General features: G+C 34.3%; 1 protein-coding gene across 2 annotated transcripts in view; it reads right to left on the bottom strand.

Moving 5' to 3' along the window:
- atp9b (ATPase phospholipid transporting 9B) overlaps positions 1-23,367 on the bottom strand; it is a 116,453-nt gene that overhangs the window by 13,876 nt on the left and 79,210 nt on the right. For both annotated transcript variants that reach the window (XM_056479613.1, XM_056479612.1), the window contains exons 16-26: positions 16,815-16,976; positions 12,676-12,768; positions 9,394-9,477; positions 7,666-7,836; positions 6,896-6,994; positions 6,707-6,796; positions 3,968-4,112; positions 3,715-3,779; positions 2,491-2,646; positions 327-391; positions 126-234 (exon numbers count right to left, since the gene is read on the bottom strand). In XM_056479613.1, coding sequence (XP_056335588.1) covers positions 126-234; positions 327-391; positions 2,491-2,646; positions 3,715-3,779; positions 3,968-4,112; positions 6,707-6,796; positions 6,896-6,994; positions 7,666-7,836; positions 9,394-9,477; positions 12,676-12,768; positions 16,815-16,976 — 1,239 coding nt within the window. The remainder of the gene's footprint in view (positions 1-125; positions 235-326; positions 392-2,490; positions 2,647-3,714; positions 3,780-3,967; positions 4,113-6,706; positions 6,797-6,895; positions 6,995-7,665; positions 7,837-9,393; positions 9,478-12,675; positions 12,769-16,814; positions 16,977-23,367) is intronic.

The raw sequence follows: 23,367 nt of genomic DNA, 5'->3' as shown, positions 1-23,367 counted from the left end.
CAGCAAACACAAACCTTCATGCCTTTATTTCTCTAACACATAATATGTAGCATGCAGAAAGTCAAGCTGATGATTGGTACTAATCACTCCTGCTTTTAGTCTGACGTGTTTTTTTTTATTTTCACCTTAGTGAGGTCTTTATAGAGCTCAGGATAGAGCAGAGCCATTTCAGGCTTCACATCCTGATCCAGCACCAGCGAAAAGACTGGGAACATGGTGTAGATGGTTGCGTAACTGAGAACAAATGGGCATAATGTAACAAAATGTGGCATGTCATGTTCAAAGGCATCTACAATACATAAAAAAAACAAACAGCTTTTACTTACCCCACCATAAGGAAACCTTGGTAGAGAGGAACAGATGCGAAGTAGAAAATAGAGGAAAACACAGCCTGAGAAATAAAGATTTAAACTGAGATGTAGCACTTCAAATCTGCCCAAGATACTGTTGTCAAGATACTAACATTTCTAACTATATAATTCCTTACAAAAATATTAATATTTGATACTACAGAGAAATACAACAGCATTCATTAAAAAGACAAATTTGCGCATAAGGGACAATTCAACCCTAAAAATGACAGTTTACTGAGTATTTACTCTCTCTCGAATGGTTCCAATGGTCTTCATGAGTTTCTTTCTTCTGTGGAACACTAAAGAAGATATTTTGAAGAAAGCTGAAAACCTGTCACCATTAAATTCCATAGTAGGAAAAGCAAAAACTATTTCTGTCAATATTTACAGGGTCTTCAAAATATCTTCTTTTTTGTTCAACAGAGGAGAGAATCTCAAACAGGTTTGGAACAAGTAAAGCGTGAGTAAATGATGACAGAGGTTTCATTTTTTTGTGAACTATCTCTTTAAAGTTTCAAGGTTAAGGATTATTAGTACTGGCTTAATCAGGCCAGTTGTTCAGATTTTTCAAAATTGACCTGCCAAAATTTTCACTGGCTCAGCAGAAAAATCTAAATATATTGAAAAGTAAAATACAAGTATTTGTTGTTCTGAACCATGCAGCAATTTAATATAACCAGCAAGTTAATATAATCAGCAAGTTAAATTTAAGACTTTGTTAAGACATTTTAAGACCATTATGAATGACTTTTAGACTCATACAGGGCTAAACGCTAAGGTTTTTTGAATGGCCCAGCTGGAAAAGAACTTTTTAAAATGTAATTTATTAAATGTATTTATACAATAATAATAATTGATTCATTAAAAAATAGTTTAGTTAATTCTGAGCAAAATATTTTAAATATTGTGTCAAAACATGCAAGCTCTAGTTGTATCCATACACTTTTTTCAACATAACCCATAAGCAAAATGTTATAAAGGTTTTAAAAACTATAATAAACTAAATGTATGCACAACAGTCTGTCCAGGTCAGCTTCCGCAGCAGTAAATACATGGAGAACTTTTTTTAAAAAAGTGTTATTGTAAGGACCATTATGGTAAATAGAATAAAAAAATGACATTCTTAAATAAAAGGTTAAAGTTTTATTAAGATGGATTGTTGGTGATTGGATGGGTGTTGGCCAGATTGAATAGCAATACATGAACAAAGGAAAATTAAGACCTGTTTAAAACTGATTTAAGACCTACAACACAATATTTCAGTAAATTTAAGACTTTTTGAGGCCTAAAATTTGGTTTTTGAGATTTAAGAATTTTTAAGACCCCACGGAAACCCTGATATGAGATGCCATGTACAGGTAGGAGTCTAATGCTGGGGTCACACCAAATAAAAGCGCTGCGTCAATTGCTCTAGTTCACTCACGGTATGTTTGTTTTTACCTCAAGCATATTTTCCCCTTGAGTTGAATTATTTGAACTTGCACAGATGATGCAAATTACTTGAATAACTGAAGCTAATTACTCTGACAAATACTTAATTTCTTTTGGTGTGAATCCAACATAATCAATTTAACCATTAATAGTTATTAAGGTAGTATGTATTGCATATGGTTAGGAATGTAGAATATGATTATTGATCATGCAGAATATGCACTTTAAAAGTACTAATAAACAGCCAATACCTTAATAATAGACAGGTAATAAGCCACAGGTTAATGGTGAGAATTGGTCCCTATACTAAAGTGGTACTGTGCTTTTCTATATGCATGTGTTTTCTTAACTTGTAGAGTGTTTGCAGTGCATTTGATCTATCTTGGTCAATGCAATCAAGTCAATTTCACATACATTTAGCACACGAACACGTAAAATACAACTCATAAGACACACAAACAAAGTGCAAGTATTGAGTTCTCTGTGTTTTGTACTTTAAACTGAATAAAACCTGATATGCATTAAGTTTGCAGCAACAACGACTCTAGAAGAACAATTTTGGCAGGACAGAACAGACTGTGGTGGGCGGTATCTGTTTAACTGATGTTTATTGCAACATTGATATTTTGACTATTTTGCTAAATAACTACAGACGTCGAAATATAAATGATATTCTTTATGTTTTATGTGTGTGTGTGTGTGCTACCTGCATGGCTGAGATGATCATGCCACGGTGCATGACGAACTGGCCCAGAGCTGCTGAACGCTTGTAGCTGTTTCTGCCGTGCACCATCAACAGTCTGCCGATGTGCTTGAACTGGGTTATGGAGAAATCTGCTGCCAAAGAAGCCTGCTTTCCTTCCTAAAACAACGGTTAAGAGTCACTTTGAACTACATCATGCACCACATTCTAGAGTATGAAATGTTATATTCTTACTATTTTTGTTATTTATTGAGTCATTATGTGTTTTTAGGCTAAATGTACTGTACAATGTTCAGTAAACAATGTTTATTTTTCAATGATTGTTGTGAATATTATGAAGACTGTCAAGAACATGCTGAATCATATTTGACCAAAATCAATAGCAATATATATATATTTCATTAATTTTATTTAAACTATTGTTTTTTTTTTTATTTATGTTTTGAATTGTGACATTATTTTCATGACATTTAGGCAGATTTTTCATCTCATATCGTAATTCCTATTATAGCAAAATATGATATACAAGTAATTTTCTGTTCACGGAAAATATGAAATATGGGTCTACCTTTATGCTTCAAATTATTTTTGTGAAAATGATTGATCAAAATATTGGTGAAACAATGTTCCATTGAGTTAATTCCATAAAATTAATTGTACTTAATACTATACATAGAAATAATAAGTGATCATAACTAAAGCCATTACGTTTTCTTCTTATGTCTTAAATGCTTAAAAATTCTTGTTGACAAATGGATAAAATCTAGAAGTTCGAAGAATAATATTCTAAAAGTTTTAAATGTTTAATGATTAAATGTTTTTTTTAAGAGCTTTTAATGTCAACACATGCTTTTTATTCTAATTATGACTGACAAGATTATTGGTATATAAATATCTGACATATAGCATAATATTAATATAATATATAATCATATAAATGTGTTTATTAAAGAGACAGTGACATTTAACAATTAGATTTTATATGTATAAACCTTTATACATATCATATTATAATCTAATATTAAATATTATTTGATTAAATCGTTGAATTAAGCTAACAAGATTCAGTCAATCACAATAAGATAAAACGCACACAAATTAAGGTAATCCCAATTTATTTGGAGGTGTAAGTGTGACTCATTAAAGATGAATTTACAGATGAGCCTCATTAAAGATGAAGTTACAGCAACAGGAAAAGCCAATCTACGCTAATGAGAAATACCTCACCTTTCCTTCAATACCGATACCACAGTCTGCGGCTTGGATCATGCTGACATCATTTCCTCCATCGCCTGAGCACATAGATTAGAAAGATGATAGCGGGAAAACATGAGAAGACACTGTGAAGACAGTCATCTTTACCTCTCTCAAACATTCATGTGCCTCGAAAGAGTTCGCTTTAAGAGGGTTTTATCTCAGCTACTGGTGGATAGGACTTAAAGCTTAACAGACTGAGGAGAAAAGTGGAGAGAGGACTGACCTATGGCACACGTTCTGTTGGCTGTATGTTGCTGTAACAATTTAACAATCTGAGCTTTCTGTGTAGGAGAGCAGCGGCAGCAAACCACAGCTGGGCACTGACAAGCCAACTCCACGAATTCATGCTCATAATAACGCAGACAGACCTGACGGGACACACAGAGACAGAGAGAGAAATAAGTGACTAAGGCTAGACTGAGTGAATAAAGCGGTTTACACTAGTGTGAATTTGTTTTATGATGAGAAAAATCTTCTTCAATACTGGCATTTCCACTGTGTTCACTAAAAGACCAAAAAGTAGCTATACAATTGAAGTACAAAATTGGGTCCCACTTTATATTAAGTGGCCTTAACTAATATGTACTAACACAGGAATTAATAGTTCGTTACAATGTACTTATTGTGTAAATATATGTATTTACTGTGTACTTATACTTGATTAAATACCTGTATGTAATTACATCTGTAACTAACTTCTGTAACTACATTTGTAATTACACTGTTGACCATCCCTTACACCTTAACCCACCCTTAAACCTACCCATGCCACCAAACCTGTCCATAACCCTACCCCTATCCCAACTCAAGACCACCACAAATGTTCTCAAATACATTATGAACACAGTAAGTACATTGTAATTATTTCTTGATGCAAGTACATAGTAGTTAAGGACACTTAATATATAGTGGGACCCAAAATTGTAGCTTATATATGGAAAGGTGGCAAATAGGCATTAAAAAAAAACTTTTTTTTTGGTAAAACAGCATTTTTTAAAGAAAATTTAAATATGTTTATGTAGTTTGAAGTCTGATGTTTGATCAAATATAAGGGGTCACTAACTTTAGAATTTTTTTATTATTACTTTTTTTTAATTTAACACTTTTACTAAACTGTACTGTAAATATGGCCTATATATGTATCAAATGACAAGTACCAAAGAAGGTCCGCACTCTGTAAATTAATAAATGAATTACAGGAGAAAAGTAAAAACAAAACATTTTGGGATTGACTCACGGCTCACAACCATGAGTTGTTTTTTTCTCCTAAATCTCCTGAGATTCATTTAATAAATTATTGCGTTCTGAGCTTCTTTGGTACTTGTCATTTGAGGAAATTTGGTAAGACTGTGACAATTACATTAGACTAAGGGATACATAGATACACACAGCACTTAATAACATTTAAATGGTGCAAGAGTAATGTATCTTCATCTTGGACACTTATCTTCATATAGTGCTATTTATTTTGATTTGAAATTATGATTTTTTATTTTTATTTTTCCATGATGGTGTGTCACACCAACTTACCCAACACAACTTAATTTTAAACTGGTTCCAAAAAAATCAAGTGTGTAAACTATTTAGAGAGAAAAAAATTAACAGGTGCACATCATGGGCTTCACAGGGGGCTTCAGTAACATTATCTTAAATGGGGTCCTTTAACTAATAAAGTTTTAAATGGAATTGCCTCTTTAAAATTAGCGTATAGTGTCATGCCAGAGGACATGGTTTTCAGTGACAAAATGTATCAAGTTCTTATGTTTATAGAAATATGTGTATTAAAAAGATGGGGCACACTTTACAATAAGGTGTCATTAGTTAATGTATTTATTAACATGAATTAAGTATGAACAATACTTGCAGATCATTTATTAATTATAATTTAACATTTACTAATGCTTAATTAAAATCCAAATTCATGCATGTTAATGCACCGTGAGTTAACATGAACAAACAATGAACAACTGTGTTTTCATTAACTAATGTTAACTAACCTATACAAATACTGTAGTAAATGTATTGTTCATTGTTTGCTCATGTCAGTAAATGCATTAACTATACAACCTTAATGTGAAGTGTTACCAAAAAAGGATTGAAATTTACTCAAATGGCCACTTGTAAAATTAGGCCTGAGGTATTTATTAAGATTTTACACTTTTCTTTTTAATTTGTAAGATCTGTCATTTATTGAACTATACTTGAGACAGTCACGGAGTAGGACAGTTTTGAGATTTGGCTCCAAAAATATAAAAAAATACTAATAACACAGCAGTTTTTAATAACAAGAAGTCCTAGGAAGACAAAGAAATGTTTAAGTATGATGTCAATACTAGTTATATATATATATATATATATATTTTTTTTTTTTTTTTTTTTTTGGCCATATGTGACAGTAAAAATGCAGCTTCATGTTTTTTGAATTATTAATTATTAATTATATAGGGTGAAAAAATTTAGCAATCAAGTACACTGCGCATATTTTTTATGGATATAAGGCTTTTTTATGTCACTCATGCTCCAGAATCTATATAAACATCATTTGGCTGTGCTGTGGGACACTTGCAAAGACTGTACATCTGAGCATTTAAACTGTGCATTCTAACCTTTTCTCTGTATGTATTTATTTATATTTGACCACAAAAAAGTCATTTTAATTTAGAAACAACTTAAAATGTCATTTATTGTCACACAGATAATTTTCAGCATGACAAAAGCAGTAAAGTCTTCACTTTTATTTGTGTAATCTAATGCCTTCATTTTCAAAATCTGTTTTTTGCCCATCCACACTGAAATAAAAACCCTAACAGTGTCTGCTGCTTTTTGAAATGTTTTCAATGGATGAAAAGGCATAACCGCAGCAAAAGTTGAGCAGTTTAAAATGAAAAGTGCAAATATTCCCCAAATCAAAACTTAATTTACATGATTTTTTTTGACAATTTGTGAGACTTCAGGTTTTTACCTCAAGAGAGTCTCCTGATATGACCAGGGCACAGTCGTGTTTCCTCCTGAAGGCGTTCAGCTCTAGATGAGCTTCGCCTCTGTTGGACACCTGCCACAAAAATACAAAGCACTTCCGATCAAACCACAAAGCGTTCACACTAAATTAATTGAACTTTAAATCCAGATCTTCCAATGCTTTGAATCCTACCGGTTTGAAGACATGGATGTCTTGATTTCTGGAAACTAAGTGGGAGCTTTTGGCGATACATGTTGCAGTTTCAAGCTTGTCTCCTGTCAACATCCAAATCTGAAAAATAGAAAAGAAAGTAGCCAAAGCTCAATATTAAACCTTTAAGACCATAAATGTAAAACAATAGGCAGAACTTCCAAATTACTATAATTTTATGTAAAAAAGGATATAGTAGGATCATTATATAGTAGGAAAGACACAGCACTACTGATCAGCTTCTGGCAGAAAATTCAGTCACAATGGCTTTTTTGCAAAGTTGAGATATATCAATTTACAATATTTAAATCTGTTCCCCCCAAAAAATGTCAAGCTAGCGGTGTTTGCGGATTAATGAGTATGTGTTTCTGAACAAACTGAACTAGTCGATGATTTAATGGCTATTATTCTCAATGAATCTGTCATTTTAAAGAATGAGTCAGTAAAAAAAGATAAGATCTGCCACCACCTATTGGACGTTTTACTTGAATATAAAAAAAAAACATTGAAATTCAGTCATATTACGATTGATGTCAACTATTCATGCAATTTATGAACACTTTTTAGATTTAGTTTAAAAAACGAATTCATTTGACTTATTCTTCCTAACCTGCAATTTAATTAACTGTTTATGTACTTAAATTAGTTTGACATAATTCAACATAAGTACTATCTATATGGCAATGTGATGCTGTAGGCTTGACAGGGTTAAACTTCTGTTATGCTTGAATAGGCATGTCGTTTGGCATTACCTTGATGCCTGCATTACGGAGGAGCTCCAGTGTGGGCCTGACATCTGCCTGCAGCTGATCTTCCACTCCAGTGAGACACAGAAGCTCCATCTCTCTTTCCAGACTCTCCACCACTGCTGCCACTTTCAGAGTGCGGTCATGGATGCTCAGCTTCGCTTGATTATAACGATTCTAAAAACAGTTGGTAAATAAAATGGGTTCCAAGTTAAACTTAACATTTAAAGATTACAGGTTAAAATAATTTACAAATGCGCTATTCACCTGGAAATACAGCTGAAATATCGTTAGCATTTGTAGATTTAATGCTTTTATGTTGGACTTTGATACTTTAAACTACAGCATATCCTTCATGGCTTATATCAGACAGTATTTTTATTGTACTTGGCTTTTTTTAAGATACAATGCCTTCATAATGGATTTTATTGCACCGTTTTAGGGAGAATTTGTTAAACGAATGGTGGATGATACCCAAGAATCATATTTGTCCTATTAATTGCACTTTTATTTTATTTATACACGGAAATTAAACGTTTTTTTTTTCAGATTAAAAAAAAATCGTAAAAGATTAAAATATTAATAACAGAAGTTGTTTTAATGTGGTTTTTTTTACAGGTCTACACTGTTTACAGGTCTACAGTGTCACTTCATTGGTTAATAAAAGCATTATCATTGCCTTGACATTCAGTAAAGTATATGACTCCAATTGTAAAATGTTTATTTAACCCTTTCATGCATGGTGTCTACATTTGTGGACAGTTCATTTAACTTAATTTAAGGTTCATTAATCATGGTAATTTTTTCCAAACCACTTGAGGGCAGTGTCAGTAGACTGTCAGCAGTATTGTCACAGTGGCTACTCTCTTGCATTCCACTTATTCTTTGCTTGATGACATCATTAATCCAAGATGGCTGACAGTGATGGCCATGTGCTAAATGCCTCAGGCATATCTGTGAAAAACTTTTATTCAAGGAGGTCAATTGAGGTAAAAAAAGATCAGTATGTACAGTAATGTATGATGAATATGTTAGTAATTTATAAAATAAAATTAAGGGTAAAATGTAGTTTTTATTCACCAAAAACCAACTGTTCATGTATGTGGACATCATGCAACAGAGGAGCCAGGTTGCATAAAAGTCTTTTTCTGTAACCTGCTAGTATATCTATTTTATTTTTTCAAAGATGTCTTATATTGTAATAAAACAGACATTTAACAATATATCAACATAAACAGTCATTTAAAATGACATATTACAGCATTAAATGGCAATTTTACACATTGATATGGAAACAAATTTGCATTTGCCTTCTAAATAGGGACAGAATAGGTCAAGAAGTCAGTACAGAATAATTGAAAATATTCCAGAGGACAGTGGCAGTGACAAGTATGTGCCAGGAAATAGCATACCCATACTGCAAATGTTTCTGCATATATATATATATATATATATATATATATATATATATATATATATATATATATATATATATATATATATATATATAATAACTACTGTTATTATTGTTCCTACAATGTTTTATTGTTATTATATTGTACTATTATTGTTTTTAATAGAATAGAGTAAGAGGCCATTAAAAATGGTAAAAATAAATGCATTTTATAAGACAATGAAAGTGTTTTTTGATCTTGCATGCATATCAGCCTGTTGTTGGAGACCCCAAAACCAAAACATTTTTAAATCCATAATAGAGGCTCTTTAATAACATACCTCAAAGTCCTGATACTGCTCTTCAGTCAATGATTTCTTAGCCACCACCAATGTCCGCAAGCCTTCTCTGGCCATGTTTCCACACTGAGAAAACATAATGTCATCTGAGCATGTGTGTGTATTAGACAATAAACTCAATTGGTATACAGAAAGCATGGGCATAGAGATATAAACAATGCTTTTAACACAATTGTATTTACTGGAAACATGAAAACACTGTCACACAAATAGCAATTTGCGCACACGCACACGCACACACACACACAAGAAGGATCAATCATAAAAAAATTCACAACAGTGCCTGTGGGAATCTTTGAGCACACTGTACAAGATGTGGGACAGCAATTTATATTTAATATGAAAATGCAACAGGCGAAAGTGATGCAGTGATTACTTATTGACCTGTCCTCATAGCGGCGTCTATAACACACACACAGACACAGCGCATTACGAACAAACCGCTGAGGAATATGACATGATGCTCCCAGTCATAGCGCTTTATTGAGGTCATTCATTAATTAATAAGCCTCATCTCCGCCCTTCATCGACTGCATATTGCCAATACGACTGTAATCATCAAAGCGAGAAATGCATGTGTGATGATGGGCTGAGCTGATTGTCCTTGATCGCAAAGGCTAGGACAGAGCGACCTGCTTGTTATGCGTTGAAGCGCCACCTTATGAAATGTGTCGATTCTTAATTCAACAGGGATCTGGTCATAAATGAATTCATACAAGGCATTCGATTCAATATAAAAATAACTGCTAGACATGTAGCTTTTGGGCGACATGGTGGCTCAGTGGTTAGCACTGTCGCCTCACAGCAAAAAGGTCGCTGGTTCAAGTCCCGACTGGGTCACATTTCTGTGTAGAGTTTGCATGTTCTCCCCATGTTCGCGTGGGTTTCTGTCGGGTGCTCCGGTTTCCCCCACAGTCCAAAGACATGCGCTATAGAACTCTTTCTTCGTTGGTGTATGGAGGGCCCCATAACGACCAGCGTCTTCCAGTAGGATGCTTAGAACTTCCCTTTACAGTTTTTACAACTGGTAAATCTTAATCAAAAATTGCTGTCAATACCGTTTAGAATGGCTTAAGGAGTGTTTTTGTAATCCACAATTTTGATTTTGAAAGGTGTGTGTTAAAGCCGTTATACTTCTGTCAGAAACGGTTCATGCGCGAGAGAAAAACGTTCTCCTAATTCCGTGTCTGCCATCAGGTAAGATGCTGAAATACAGCGTCAGTGTTCCCAACCTGTCAGCTGTTATACTGTACTCAGAAGCTCTTCAATGCACACACACACACACACACACACACAATAGATCACTGCATTATAGGGCAAACCATATTGCTGGCATGCAGTGGTGGAAAGAGTACTGAAAAAATCATACTCAAGTAAAAGTATCTTTACTTGCCTAAAAATATAGTGCGAGTAAAAGTATCTGTTGTAAATACTACTCAAAGTATGAGTAAAAAGTAGACCTTTCAAAAGTACTTGAGTAGTGAGTATTACGCTGTAAAAAGCTGATGCATTTACATGTTATTTGTGGATGTGTGTAAACGTAACATTCTGTAGTGCATTTCTTATTGCTCAACAAATACACAACATCATAGGATGTTAATATTAGGTTAGATTTAGGTTGTGATGTCAGGTGACCAAAATTCAATGTCTAGCCAGCATCTAAGAACAGCGTTATTTTGATGTCCAATAATGACATCAAACGACGTTGATATTTGGTTGATTTAGCAAGTGACCAAAATCCAACGTCGAGCCAACATCTTAAACCAACGTCATATTGATGACAAATACTGAGATTTACTCGTAAGTATGGCAACTAAAATCCAACATCTAATAGACGTCATAGTGGTAACGTCCACACAACATCAAGTTGTAACATCATTAGACGTTGATATTTGGTTGATTTTAGGTTGGACATTGACGTTGGCCTGACGTTGGGTTCTGACATCAACCCGATTTTCATTTCCAAACAAAATGCAACGTCCCCACGACATTGGGGTACAACATCATTCTGACGTCATGTTGACATCTAGTGCCTGCTGGGCGTTTAAGGCCATTTCGGCCATCATACAGTAAACATCCGCCTCTTATCAGTGACATGCATCTAAACAGTCTCTGGGTCAATGCCTGTAAAGATTTTGCATTTAACTGAAATGCATTTAAATGAAATCTTTAATTCATTGGATTTATTTTTTTTAGTTAAGTGGTTGCAAACTTTTTATATTGACCTTACTCTTTAATGCGGAAGTGTGCACGTTTTTGCGATTGTTTTAGAACTTCCGATTCAGCTGCCTATGGGAGAAATGACTAGGAATAATAAACGGCAGAAAACGGTCAAACTACTTACTCTACAAACAAGTGTTTGCATTACAATACAGACAAAGTAGAATAATATAATAAGAAAATATCAGTTTGCAACACCAAACAGCAAAACGAGCTGTTTTTAACGTTTAAAAATGAATGGAAGTGAATGAGACCGGAAGTCTCGAGCCAAAATGATTCAAATGGCTGCGCCCACTCGTACGTGGAGAATAAGGTGAATAGGCTGAATTTAAACAAACAAATTAAGTTGAACATAACTAAACTTAATTTGTTTCAAATCAGCCCATATAAATTGTTTGCAACCACTTACCTTAAAAAAGTTAACAAATCAAATGAATCATTTTTTTCTGTGCAGGACTACAGTCCATTCCTTGTGAATAAACGTATTATCATTTCCCTATCATTTAGTAATTGTATATAGCCTCAATTGTAAAATGTTTATTTAATATACAAAATTTTTTTTACTTTTTACATCTTTATGTACTAAATTAAAACTGTTCAAGGATTAGTTAATTTTCAGAATACACTAATCAAATACTTTTTGATTGACTGACTGGCTACCATTAACTTTCTAGTTACCAATAGAATAAAGAAAAGTCAATCAGTTGAATCAAGCAACTTTTTTTTTTTAGTTTTGGGTGCACTACCCCTTTGATCTGATGCCATATTTCTTCATTATTTAGATTTTCTCTACGAATTGCATTTGAGGAACAAATAAATGCACTGCATTTATTTTGATTGCTTCTACTGTCATTCCGCGCACACACATACACTCTCGACTTAATTATGAGTACAAAAACAATTAAAAATGCAAATAAACAAAACAAGAGGGCCCACGGAAACATACGATTATTTATTTTTATTCATAAGCTCACCAGCCCACATGAAAAAGCATAATGCCGATTTCCCCATCAACAATGGACTCAATGGTTCATGCATTCTTACCTCCTCTTCCAGCCAGTCATTGTACTGTACAATGCTTGCCATAGCAACATCAGCCCCTTTCATGTAAAACGTGATGTCGCCGGTCGCCTCCTCCTGCAACACAATCAATTCAGCAGAGAACGCTTATAAACATATACAAATAATATCGAAATCATTGGCACGTCTAATTGTACAACTCAAAACCACAATGAATGGGCATGAATTGATGCCAGTGTGAGTTATTATGTAGGCCCACACAGATTCTGCACACAAATTTTTGTTCATAAGACTGTCATGAATGTGAATGAGATGTTATGTATGCTTACGACAACTGTCATTAAGTATCATTCGCTCAGTTATGTCATTGTAAATGCAAAGATGACAATAGCCCCTTTTACACAGCGATACCAGTAAACATTTGGAAAATCACCTAAGTGACTTTATTCAAAAAATTCAAAAAAGCGCTGGTCACACAGGCAAGAATGTTCCGGAATTATTCCAGAAAAGACCATTCACACATCCATTCCAAAATACTGGTAAATTCTGACATTATTAACCAGAAATCAGATCTTAATGGCCGCGCTCGTATTTGTAAACATGAAAGGGGTCGTCGGGCTTTTGTTGATGGTTTCACTTTCATGTAAAGCTTTAACATTCATGCAGCTGCTTTTGTCCCAGAGACATCCAAAGGAAGAAGCTCGAACCGCAGCTTTCGAAGTATTGTGAACAACTTCGATGAAAACATATGGAGGACCACTTTCGCATGTCGAGATGTACGTAATGTGTGTGTGATCACAAATTGTGATCATACAAATACAAAGAAACATCAACAAAAAAGAAAAAAAAAAACCAACAACAATATAGTCAGGTACTGATAGGTGCATGTATATGTGTGTGTCTGTGTGTGTGCATGTAAAGGTAACTTGGTGGACAGGTCAGAGTACATACATAAGGGACAATAACAGTCAATAAATGAAGCAAGTATCACAGATATAAATAAAACAGATAGAAAGAAACCAGTCAGTGGTAAGGCGTAACAACAATGCTTGTCTTGTATGATAGTAATAATGACAGTAAAAAGAAAGAAAGGACAACAGTAATATCTGACAACAACAACAACAATAATAATAAATCACAAGTACTACACCAACTACTACTACACCTTTACTACTTCTGATACCACTATACCAATGACATCTACTACTACAGGAACTACTACAACTACTACTTCAATAATCCCAACTACAACTACAATCGATGCTACTACAATGACTACTAGTACTACTACTTCTACTACCACTACTACTACAACAACCTGAATAATGACAATGGTATAAATACTTATAATGATGATGAGGATATAACAGGAGGACAAGTCAAAACAGTAATAATAATAATATTAATAATGATGATGATAACAAAAGCAAAAGTAATACTATTAATCAAAAAAGTGACGAGGTGAGGGGAGGTTGGGAAATCAGGAAGAGGACAAATAATAATAATAATAATAATAATAATAATAATAATAATAATAATAATAATAATAATAATAATAATAAGTAGAAGAGGAAAGAAAGGAAAAGAAGAAGAGAAAAAAAGAAATAAAAAAAAACAGAAAAGGAAGGGGAGGAGTAGAACAAAAGGAAAGGAAAAAAGGGAGTCGAAAAATAAAGTGCAGCAAACAAAAAAATGAGAATAATAAGGAAGAAAAATACATTACTATAATAATGATAATATACAAATTATACAAACACAAAGTACAGAATAATATTGAAAAGAAGAAGAAAGAACTATAATAAACTCATGCTGGCAATTATAATAATAATAATAATGATAATAATAACAATAATAGTAATAAAACAACAACAGCTTTAACAATAATTTGAGGGGATGGAAGTTATATGATCACCATTGAGGTATGTAGTGTTTGTCAGTTTCTTTGTGATGCATTAAAAAAAAAAGTGTAACGTGTAGCATGGATCAGTCCTTTGCAATGCCCAGACTGCCATGCCCACGTCACACTTACCCTGTGAATGTAGTATATGTAAGTAGGATTTTTTTCCTTTCCCTTTTCCTTATTATTTATATATGACCGATCAGGGGAAGAACTGGTATAAAAAAAATACGAATAATAAAAAAAAATAAAATAAAAAAAAGATTTTTTTTAAAATAATAATAAAAAATAATAATAATCAAATGAATAAATACATTTGAGAGAGACAGAAAAGGAGAACGAATAGAACAAAAGGGGAAGTAAAGAAGTATGTAAAGACCGAATTATAATGTGGGAAAGTATTAATGAAATTCACATTTACTCGAGTTCACATTTATAACGCGCTGATGTGAGACGTCTACTCCAGCCAATCAGAACATTCAAACACATTCACATCTGCGCTGTTTATGAAAATAAAAGCCTTTGAATCTTTATCCAGACACATTTAGCTGCTAGATGTTAGTCAGATAACGTTTCTACGTATGTTCCTTCTTAATGCTAACTGTGTTAAAACATATCGATAAAATACTTGTGATAATGCTCTGTCTGTTTACCTTCAAGCTCTGCTTCAGTTGCTTGATGCGTGTGCACATGAAAAAGTGTTTTCATAAGTGCCAGAACACACACATATTATGTACATCTCGACATGCGAAAGTGTTCATCCATATGTTTTCATCAATTGTTGTTCACAATACTTATCCATCCACAGAATTTGTAATGTAGTAAAATTTGTAAATATTTACCTGTGGTTCGCGCTTTTTCCTTTGGATGTCTCTGGAACAAAAGCAGCTGCATGCTTTAAAGCTTTAAATAAAAGTCAAACCATCAACAAAAGCCCGACCCCTTTTATGTTTACAAATACAAGCGCAGTAGTTTAGAGGTCATTCCTGGTTAATAATGTCAGAATTTACTGGTATTTTGTAATTTTTTTGTGTGAACAGTCTTTTCTGGAAAAATTCCAGAACTATGGAGTCAATCTAGGGCCATATATACTTGCAACATAAATAAAGTTTTGGAATAAAAAAAAAATTATGCAAATCTCAGAAAAGAGAAAAAAGTACAAACAAAAATAAAGAACTGCAAATAAAAATCAAGCAAAGCAAAAAAAGCTAAAATATTTGCAATTTTTTAAAAAAATATACATTTATTTGCTAAATATTTTTTCCATATTGCCTTTACAAAACCCCTCAAGTCAATTGCAACGCTTATTTTGATTTGCTTTTCAGTCAACCGTGAGTTTGCGATGCGGTTTTCTCTTTGCACTTCAAATTTCTGTGCGTTTCATTTTCAGGCCCTGATTTGTCAAGGGGGCAGAGTCACAGAAACTGGGGCGTGTACGGCATGCCTGGACCATCAGCTGGACACATTGTGGCACAAAGGAATTCAGTCATTTCTTTTTTTAGCACTACTTGATTTTTATTTGCAGTTCTTTATTTGTGTTTGCATTGTTTTTTTTTTTTTTGTTTTGCTCAATGCTTTATTTTTTGCTTGCAAAACTTTATTTTATAATGCAAGTATGTATGGCCCTAGATTGACTCCATACAGAATGTCCTAGCCTGTGTGAAATTTTAATTTACTGTAAAAATCGTTCTGGAAAGTTTTCAGATATTTACTGGTATCAGTGTGTGAAAGGGGCTAATGTACCGTAACATCACCATGACAACAAATCTTGTCATAAATCTGTCATATACATGTCATGAAGCCATTATAAATATGTCATGAAATTTATAACACCATCATAATTATTATTATTTTTGTTACCTTAACTACAGTGGTACAAGATAAATTTGTCATCAAAATGTCATTACATATTTATAACACTCCAAAAATTATTATTACAGAGAAACATTTTTCTGTCTTTTTTAAGTATTGGTTCAGGCACTGTTTTGACGCCGTCTGATACCACTTTAAAAGTATCGATTTTAGCAAAAACAAAAACAAAAACAAACAATACACCTAAACAAACAGCCCCTTAGATATTGCAACAAAAACAACACACTCCAGGATCCAGAAGTGTATGCTTAATAAAAGATAAGTCACAAGCCAGGCTACAAAGAAAACGTATTTTTTTTGCAAACAATGTTTACAAACAAATAAATGTTATCATATTTTAAAATATTTTAAACATATACAAAAGCATAACTAATATAATAGTACTGGGACGCACCCTGACAATGATACCCATGCGCTTGCTCTCAGAGGTGAAGGGGAAGATCTGGAGGATGTAATAGGTCAAGATCTGTCCGGCTGGGGTCTTCAGTTGGAGGGACGTCAGGTCTCGGTTCACAAGAGTCAAACCTACACTCTCAGTCCAGCGCACCAGAGCCACCTACACAACACACAAAAAACAACATTTGGTTCAACTGCTTGTGATGCATGTGCATATGTTTGTTTATTTATTTATTGTTTATTTTATCAGCTATATTTAATATTTTGCTCTGATAAAATCATCTTTAAAGAGGCTAGCCATTGTTGAGGATTTATTTTATCATTTATTTATTTAGATAATTAGTTACTTGATGAGTTTTGCATTTGTACCCTGATTGCAATAGCAAATAAAATTGTATTATTTTAAGCAAAAATAAAAATTGTATTAAATACACAATAATTGTTTAAAAAAAAAAAAGCAAACTAGTGACGTAAACGTGATGAATACTAATTGGTTAAAAAAATAAATAATAAAAACAGATAAATAAAAACAAAATTGTTTAAATACTACAGTTAAATGTTATTATTAAATAAATGAAATTAACTAAATTAAAATCAACAGAATACACATTAAAAAGTAAGATGTTTATAAATCACATCCATCCACCTACCTGTCTACATATCTGTCAATCAATCAGTCTATCCATCCATCCATCCATCCACCAATCCATCTGTCTATCCATCTATCAATCCGTTTGTTTATCCATCCATCCATCCATTTACCTACCAATCCATCTGTCAATCCATTTATCCATTCATCCATTTATCTATCCATCCATTTATCTATCAATCCATCCATCTGTCTATCTGTCTATCCATCCATCCATCCATCCATCTGTCTATCCATCCATCCATCCGTCTATCTGTCTATCCATCCCTCCATCCATCCGTCTATCTGTCTATCCATCCCTCCATCCATCCATCTATCTGTCTATCCATCCATCCATCCATCCATCCATCCGTCCATCCGTCTATCTGTCTATCCATCCATCCATCCATCCATCCATCCATCCATCCATCCATCCATCCATCCATCTATCTATCTATCTATCTATCTATCTATCTATCTATCTATCTATCTATCTATCTATCTATCTATCTATCTATCTATCTGTCTATCTATATGCCTGTCTGTCTGTCTGTCTGTCTATCTATCTATCTATCTATCTATCGATCACGCAAACTTGAATGGGAAAAAGTGTAATGGTTAATATGGCGAATGAAGCACCACCTACTAGTTCAGGAGCCAATCATCGATCGATATAGACTGACGTTTCTCCAGGGAGATTCTCGGACCAGATGTGAGCTTCTACAACAATTTGGTAGACCACAAACGCACTAGAATCTCAGCAAATTCTTGCTTCACACACATTTACTTTCAAAAAACACCAAGTGTACTTGAAAACAAACGTTTTTTGGTTTTGTAATCTGTATGAAAACAAACCTGAGGTATAATCTATCCGGTCAAACTAACATCACATGACAGCAACTACTCAAACACCTACAGACCTGTAAACAAAGAGTCTCTGTCATTTCTGGAAGAGATTCACCATCAAGACCAAGTTGTGAATAACTTCAGAAGAGCAGCGCGATCAGACGTTCATTATCCAGATCCGTGATCTCGTTCCTTTAGAGTGCGTATGCGCACTAGCACTGTCTGTACAGTCACAAGATGTAAACGTTGTTATGTTCATGATGAAAATAATTAAATAATAATTAATTATGAAAAACCACACGAATAAATTAAAAAGTAATACAGTTAAAAAAAGAAAGTTTTGACCCTCTTTATGTACCATTTATGTCAAGACCGAAAAACCAACCCATCCAAATTATACCTTTAAATATCTCTGCAGCCTTATGATTATCTTATGATCTTATTTCCTTGCCCTCACACATCACAACGCTACTAAAACTCTCATTTATGACATTTCAATGAAATATGACTAATTAGCCTGTCTTTTACAAATCTGACAGTGCTAAATGATGCCCTCAAGATCACACGCACACACACACATTTACTCACACACAGTGTAAATGCCTTCAGGAGACGAGCAGGGAACTGCTTTACGACACAGGGGAGAGCCTTTAATACACTCTATCAATCATTTCAGCAGTACAGGAAGAAAAGCTGTAATCATAAACCAAGATCACTGCGCCTTCAAGAAGTGGAGAGGACTGGAACCGCACCATGTGACCTACGACCACATGAAGACGTGGCTGTTATTTAATAAAGAGACCAGATGTGACAGGAAATATGATACGACGTCATAAAGCAGGCAAAGTGGAGATGGGTTTTTATCAGACTGTGGAGATTCATCAAGAAATATGCTGCGAGAAGTTTATCTCAAGTCTCAATAGCTTTCGCTTATTGTTTTTAGAGCATGTTATTTCATGCTTTTTGTGAAATGACTTTTTGACTGTTAGTCGTTTATGACTGACGTTTAAAACAAAACATTTCTAGAAACAGCAATTCCCTAAATAGAGTGCAAAATTTCACACTGGACCATAACTAGAAAAATTTGATAATTCATTAGATTTTTTTCATTCATACATTGATATAATGCATTATTAAATCTTAATTAGCCTGTTACTTAATTAGCTTATTGTTTAGTTAGTATGATTATAACTTTTATTCATTTTCTAGAGATGGTATTTAAAAACAAATATGTTTGTCTGTCCGCCCGTCCATCTATCTATCTGTCTATCTATCTATCCATCTATCTATTCATTCATCCATCCATCCATCTGTCTATCCATCCATCTATCTGTCTGTCTATCTATTCATCTATCTATCTATCTATCCATCCATCCATCCAGTCATCTGTCTGTCTGTCTATCTATCTGTCTGTCTATCTATCTATCTATCTATCTATCTATCTATCTATCTATCTATCTATCTATCTATCTATCTATCTATCTATCTATCTATCTATCTATCCATCCATACCTCTATCCATCCATCCATCCATCCATCCATCCATCCATCCATCCATCCATCTATCTATCTATCTATCTATCTATCTATCTATCTATCTATCTATCTATCTATCTATCTATCTATCTATCTATCTATCTATCTATCTATCTATCTATCTATCTATCTATCTATCTGCCTATCCATCCATCTATCTATCCGCCTATCCATCCATCTATCTATCCGCCTATCCATCCATCTATCTATCCGCCTATCCATCCATCCATCCATCTGCCTATCCATCCATCCATCCATCCATCTATCCATCTATCCATCTATCTATCTATCTATCTATCTATCTATCTATCTATCTATCTATCTATCTATCTATCTATCCGTCCATCTCTCTGTCTATCCGTCTACCTATCTATTGTCCGTCCATCCATCCATCCATCCATCCATCTGTCCATCCATCCGTCTGTCCATCCATCCGTCTATCCATCCATTCGTCCATCCATCCATCCGTCCATCCGTCCATCCATCCCTCCGTCCATCCACCCACCCACCCACCTATACATCCATCTATCTGTCTATCCATCCGTCCATCTATCAGTAGATCTATACCTCTATCTATCCATCTATCTGTCCATCCATCCGTCCGTCCATCCATCCATCCTTGTTTTTATCTTTGTCTGTATTTATACCTATATTTTTTTATCTATTTTCCTTCATTCACTCATTTTCTTTTCAGCTTAGTCCCTTCATTAATCTGGGGTCGCCACTGCAGAATGAACCACCAATTTATCCAGCACATGTTTTACGCAGCAAATGCCCTTCCAGCTGCAACCCAACACTGGGAAATTGTATCTAGTTTTTATTATTTTATTTTTTATCTATATATATCTTTTATCTCTATTGTTATTAAAAAGTTTTCATCAATATGTTTATACCAATCTATGTTGTAATTAGCCTATATTATTTTGTACACATACACATTGTTAAAATGACTGTAATCAAAATGACTAATATATACATACACGCACACTAACATAAATAAATGTACATGTACATCAAATATACACTGTACACACATTAAAATAAATGCTAATAAATCAATCAACTTAATATTCCTAATACAAATTCCAATTACAAACATTCATAATTTAATTCTTCAATTCAATTATTAATTTTCACTTTAGTCAAAAAGGAGAAAAAAAAACAATCTAAAAGAATTGAACATGCCATAACTCTCTTGTATGAGTGGCCCATCTTTTTGTGACATCTTCTATTTAATAGGCTAAAGGTTAGAGGTCAACGCTATATTTTTCCTGGAGGAACCACGGGTCAACAGCCACTGAGTACTGTCATCTCATCTGAATAAGCCAAAAACCGCTAATAAAACCATCAGTGAACTTCTATTACCCCCCATAAGTAAAACTTCATTATCGGACATAACAAACGATCTTGCTCATGAGAATGTCCGATCATTAAAGGTCATGATAAACCTCTGACCCTTGACACCGTGGGGTCAAAGGTCACAAATGACTTAAAGTAAGTGTGCGGAAAGGCATCTGGGTTACTCAATGCGTGACCTGGACTTTCTTTCTTTCTTTTTATTTTTAAGGAATATCATCTCTATGCGTCTGTCATATTATAGGCTGAAAAGGCTGGAGGTCTTTGAGCGAACACACATAGACACAGGCGCTGATGAGAGTGACACGTAGAGAAAGACTAGTGTTAACCGCTAGTCTCTCAGAGAAAATTAAATATTGATCAATCCCAGAGTGAAGACGTTGGAGAGATAAGACCTGGGCATTAAAGAAAATAAATAAGTAGACACATCAAGGGAGAAGAGAGGACAGGCAATTCCACTAAAGAGGGAGATGGACAGATTTCTTTTTCCTTTTATCACTCTCAAAAGATATCTCTACGTCTACAGAAGGTCCTGCGAATAAAAAAAGAAGATGCTTGGTCTGTATAAAAGGAAAAAATGAAAGAGCGGCGGAATATTCGCAATTTATATAATGACCGGCGCATTTTCTAGAAAACAATCAATGCTTTGAAAACGACCTGTCCTTCATTAGTTCATCTTCATTAGATCCTGCAAGCGAAAGGCAAACATTGTACGTAATTATCGGAATGCTTAAAAGGTTAGTTCCACGGAACACAAAAAATTGTCATCATTTACTCACCCATGCTGTACAAAGCAAAACTGTTTTGCTTCTGCTATAGATGGAAAAAAGCTCAATCTGCAAAAATTGTAAATTATAATAAAATAACATGCTATACTTGTTTTTCATATGCGCAACCATTACAATAATTTAATTTAAGGCTGCGTAACTTTCACAATCACAATACATGTTACTGTGAGCGAAGTGACATTACAATATATTATTTTTAAGGAACAAGAAAAAAATAAATAAAAAAGAATGCAGTCAATGCGCCACCATATTCAAAAATGTGTGTGAATGTATATAAACTGACAAGCCACTTTATTAGGTACACATGTCTAATTGCTCATAAATGCAAATTTCTAATCAGCCAATCACATAGCAGCAACTCAACGCATTTAAGCATTTAGACATGGCCAAGACGATCTGCTGCAGTTCAAACCAAGCATCAGAATGGGGAAGAACGGTGATTTAAGCAACTTTGAACGTGGCATGGTTGTTGGTGCCAAACAGGCTGGCCTGAGTATTTCAGAAACTGCTGATCTACTGGGATTTTCACACATAACCATCTCTAGGGTTTACAGAGAATTGGCCAAAAGAAAAAAATATCCAGTAAGCGACAGTTCCTTTGAACGCAAATGCCTTGTTGATGTCAGAGGTCAGAGGAGTATGGCCAGACTGGTTCCAGCTGATAGAAAGGTAACAGTAACTCAAATAACCACTCGGTACAACTGAGGTATGCAGAAGAGCATCTCTGAACACACAACACGTCCAACCTTGAGGCGGATGGGCTAGAGCAGCAGAAGACCACACCAGGTGCCACTCCTGTCAGCTAAAAACAGGAAAAGCTACAGTACAAGTACAACATTCGGATGGTAGAGTCAGAATTTGCCATCAAAAAAAATTTCTTGGCAAACTTTGGGCCCATTAGTACTAATTGAGCATCGTGTCAACGCCACAGCCAGCCTGAGTATTGTTGCTGACCATGTCCATCCATTTATGACCACAGTGTACCCATCTTTTGATATCGCGCCATGTCATAAAGCGTGAATCATTTCAGACTGGTTTCTTGAACATGACAATGAGTTCACTGTACTCAAATGGCCTCCACAGTCACTAGATCTCAATCCAATAGAGCACCTTTGGGATTGTGGTGGACAGGAGATTCATATCATGGATATTCAGCTGACAAATCTGCAGCAACTGCATGATGCTATCATGTCAATATGGACTAAAATCTCTGTGGAATATTTTCAGTACTTTATTGAATCTATGCCACATAGAATTAAGGCAGTTCTGAAGGTAAATGAGAGTCCAACCCGGTACTAGTAAGGTATACCTAATAAAGTGACCGGTGAGTGTATATAATCAGATAATACTTTTAGAATTCACAGTGCACCAGCGCTCAATTTCTCAAGCAGTTAACA

This window comes from Danio aesculapii, chromosome 19 (assembly GCF_903798145.1).
Source record: "Danio aesculapii chromosome 19, fDanAes4.1, whole genome shotgun sequence".
In the NCBI taxonomy this organism is placed as follows: domain Eukaryota; kingdom Metazoa; phylum Chordata; class Actinopteri; order Cypriniformes; family Danionidae; genus Danio; species Danio aesculapii.
The sequence above is the reverse complement of the archived record's forward strand: the minus strand, read 5'-3'. Positions and strand labels throughout refer to the sequence as shown.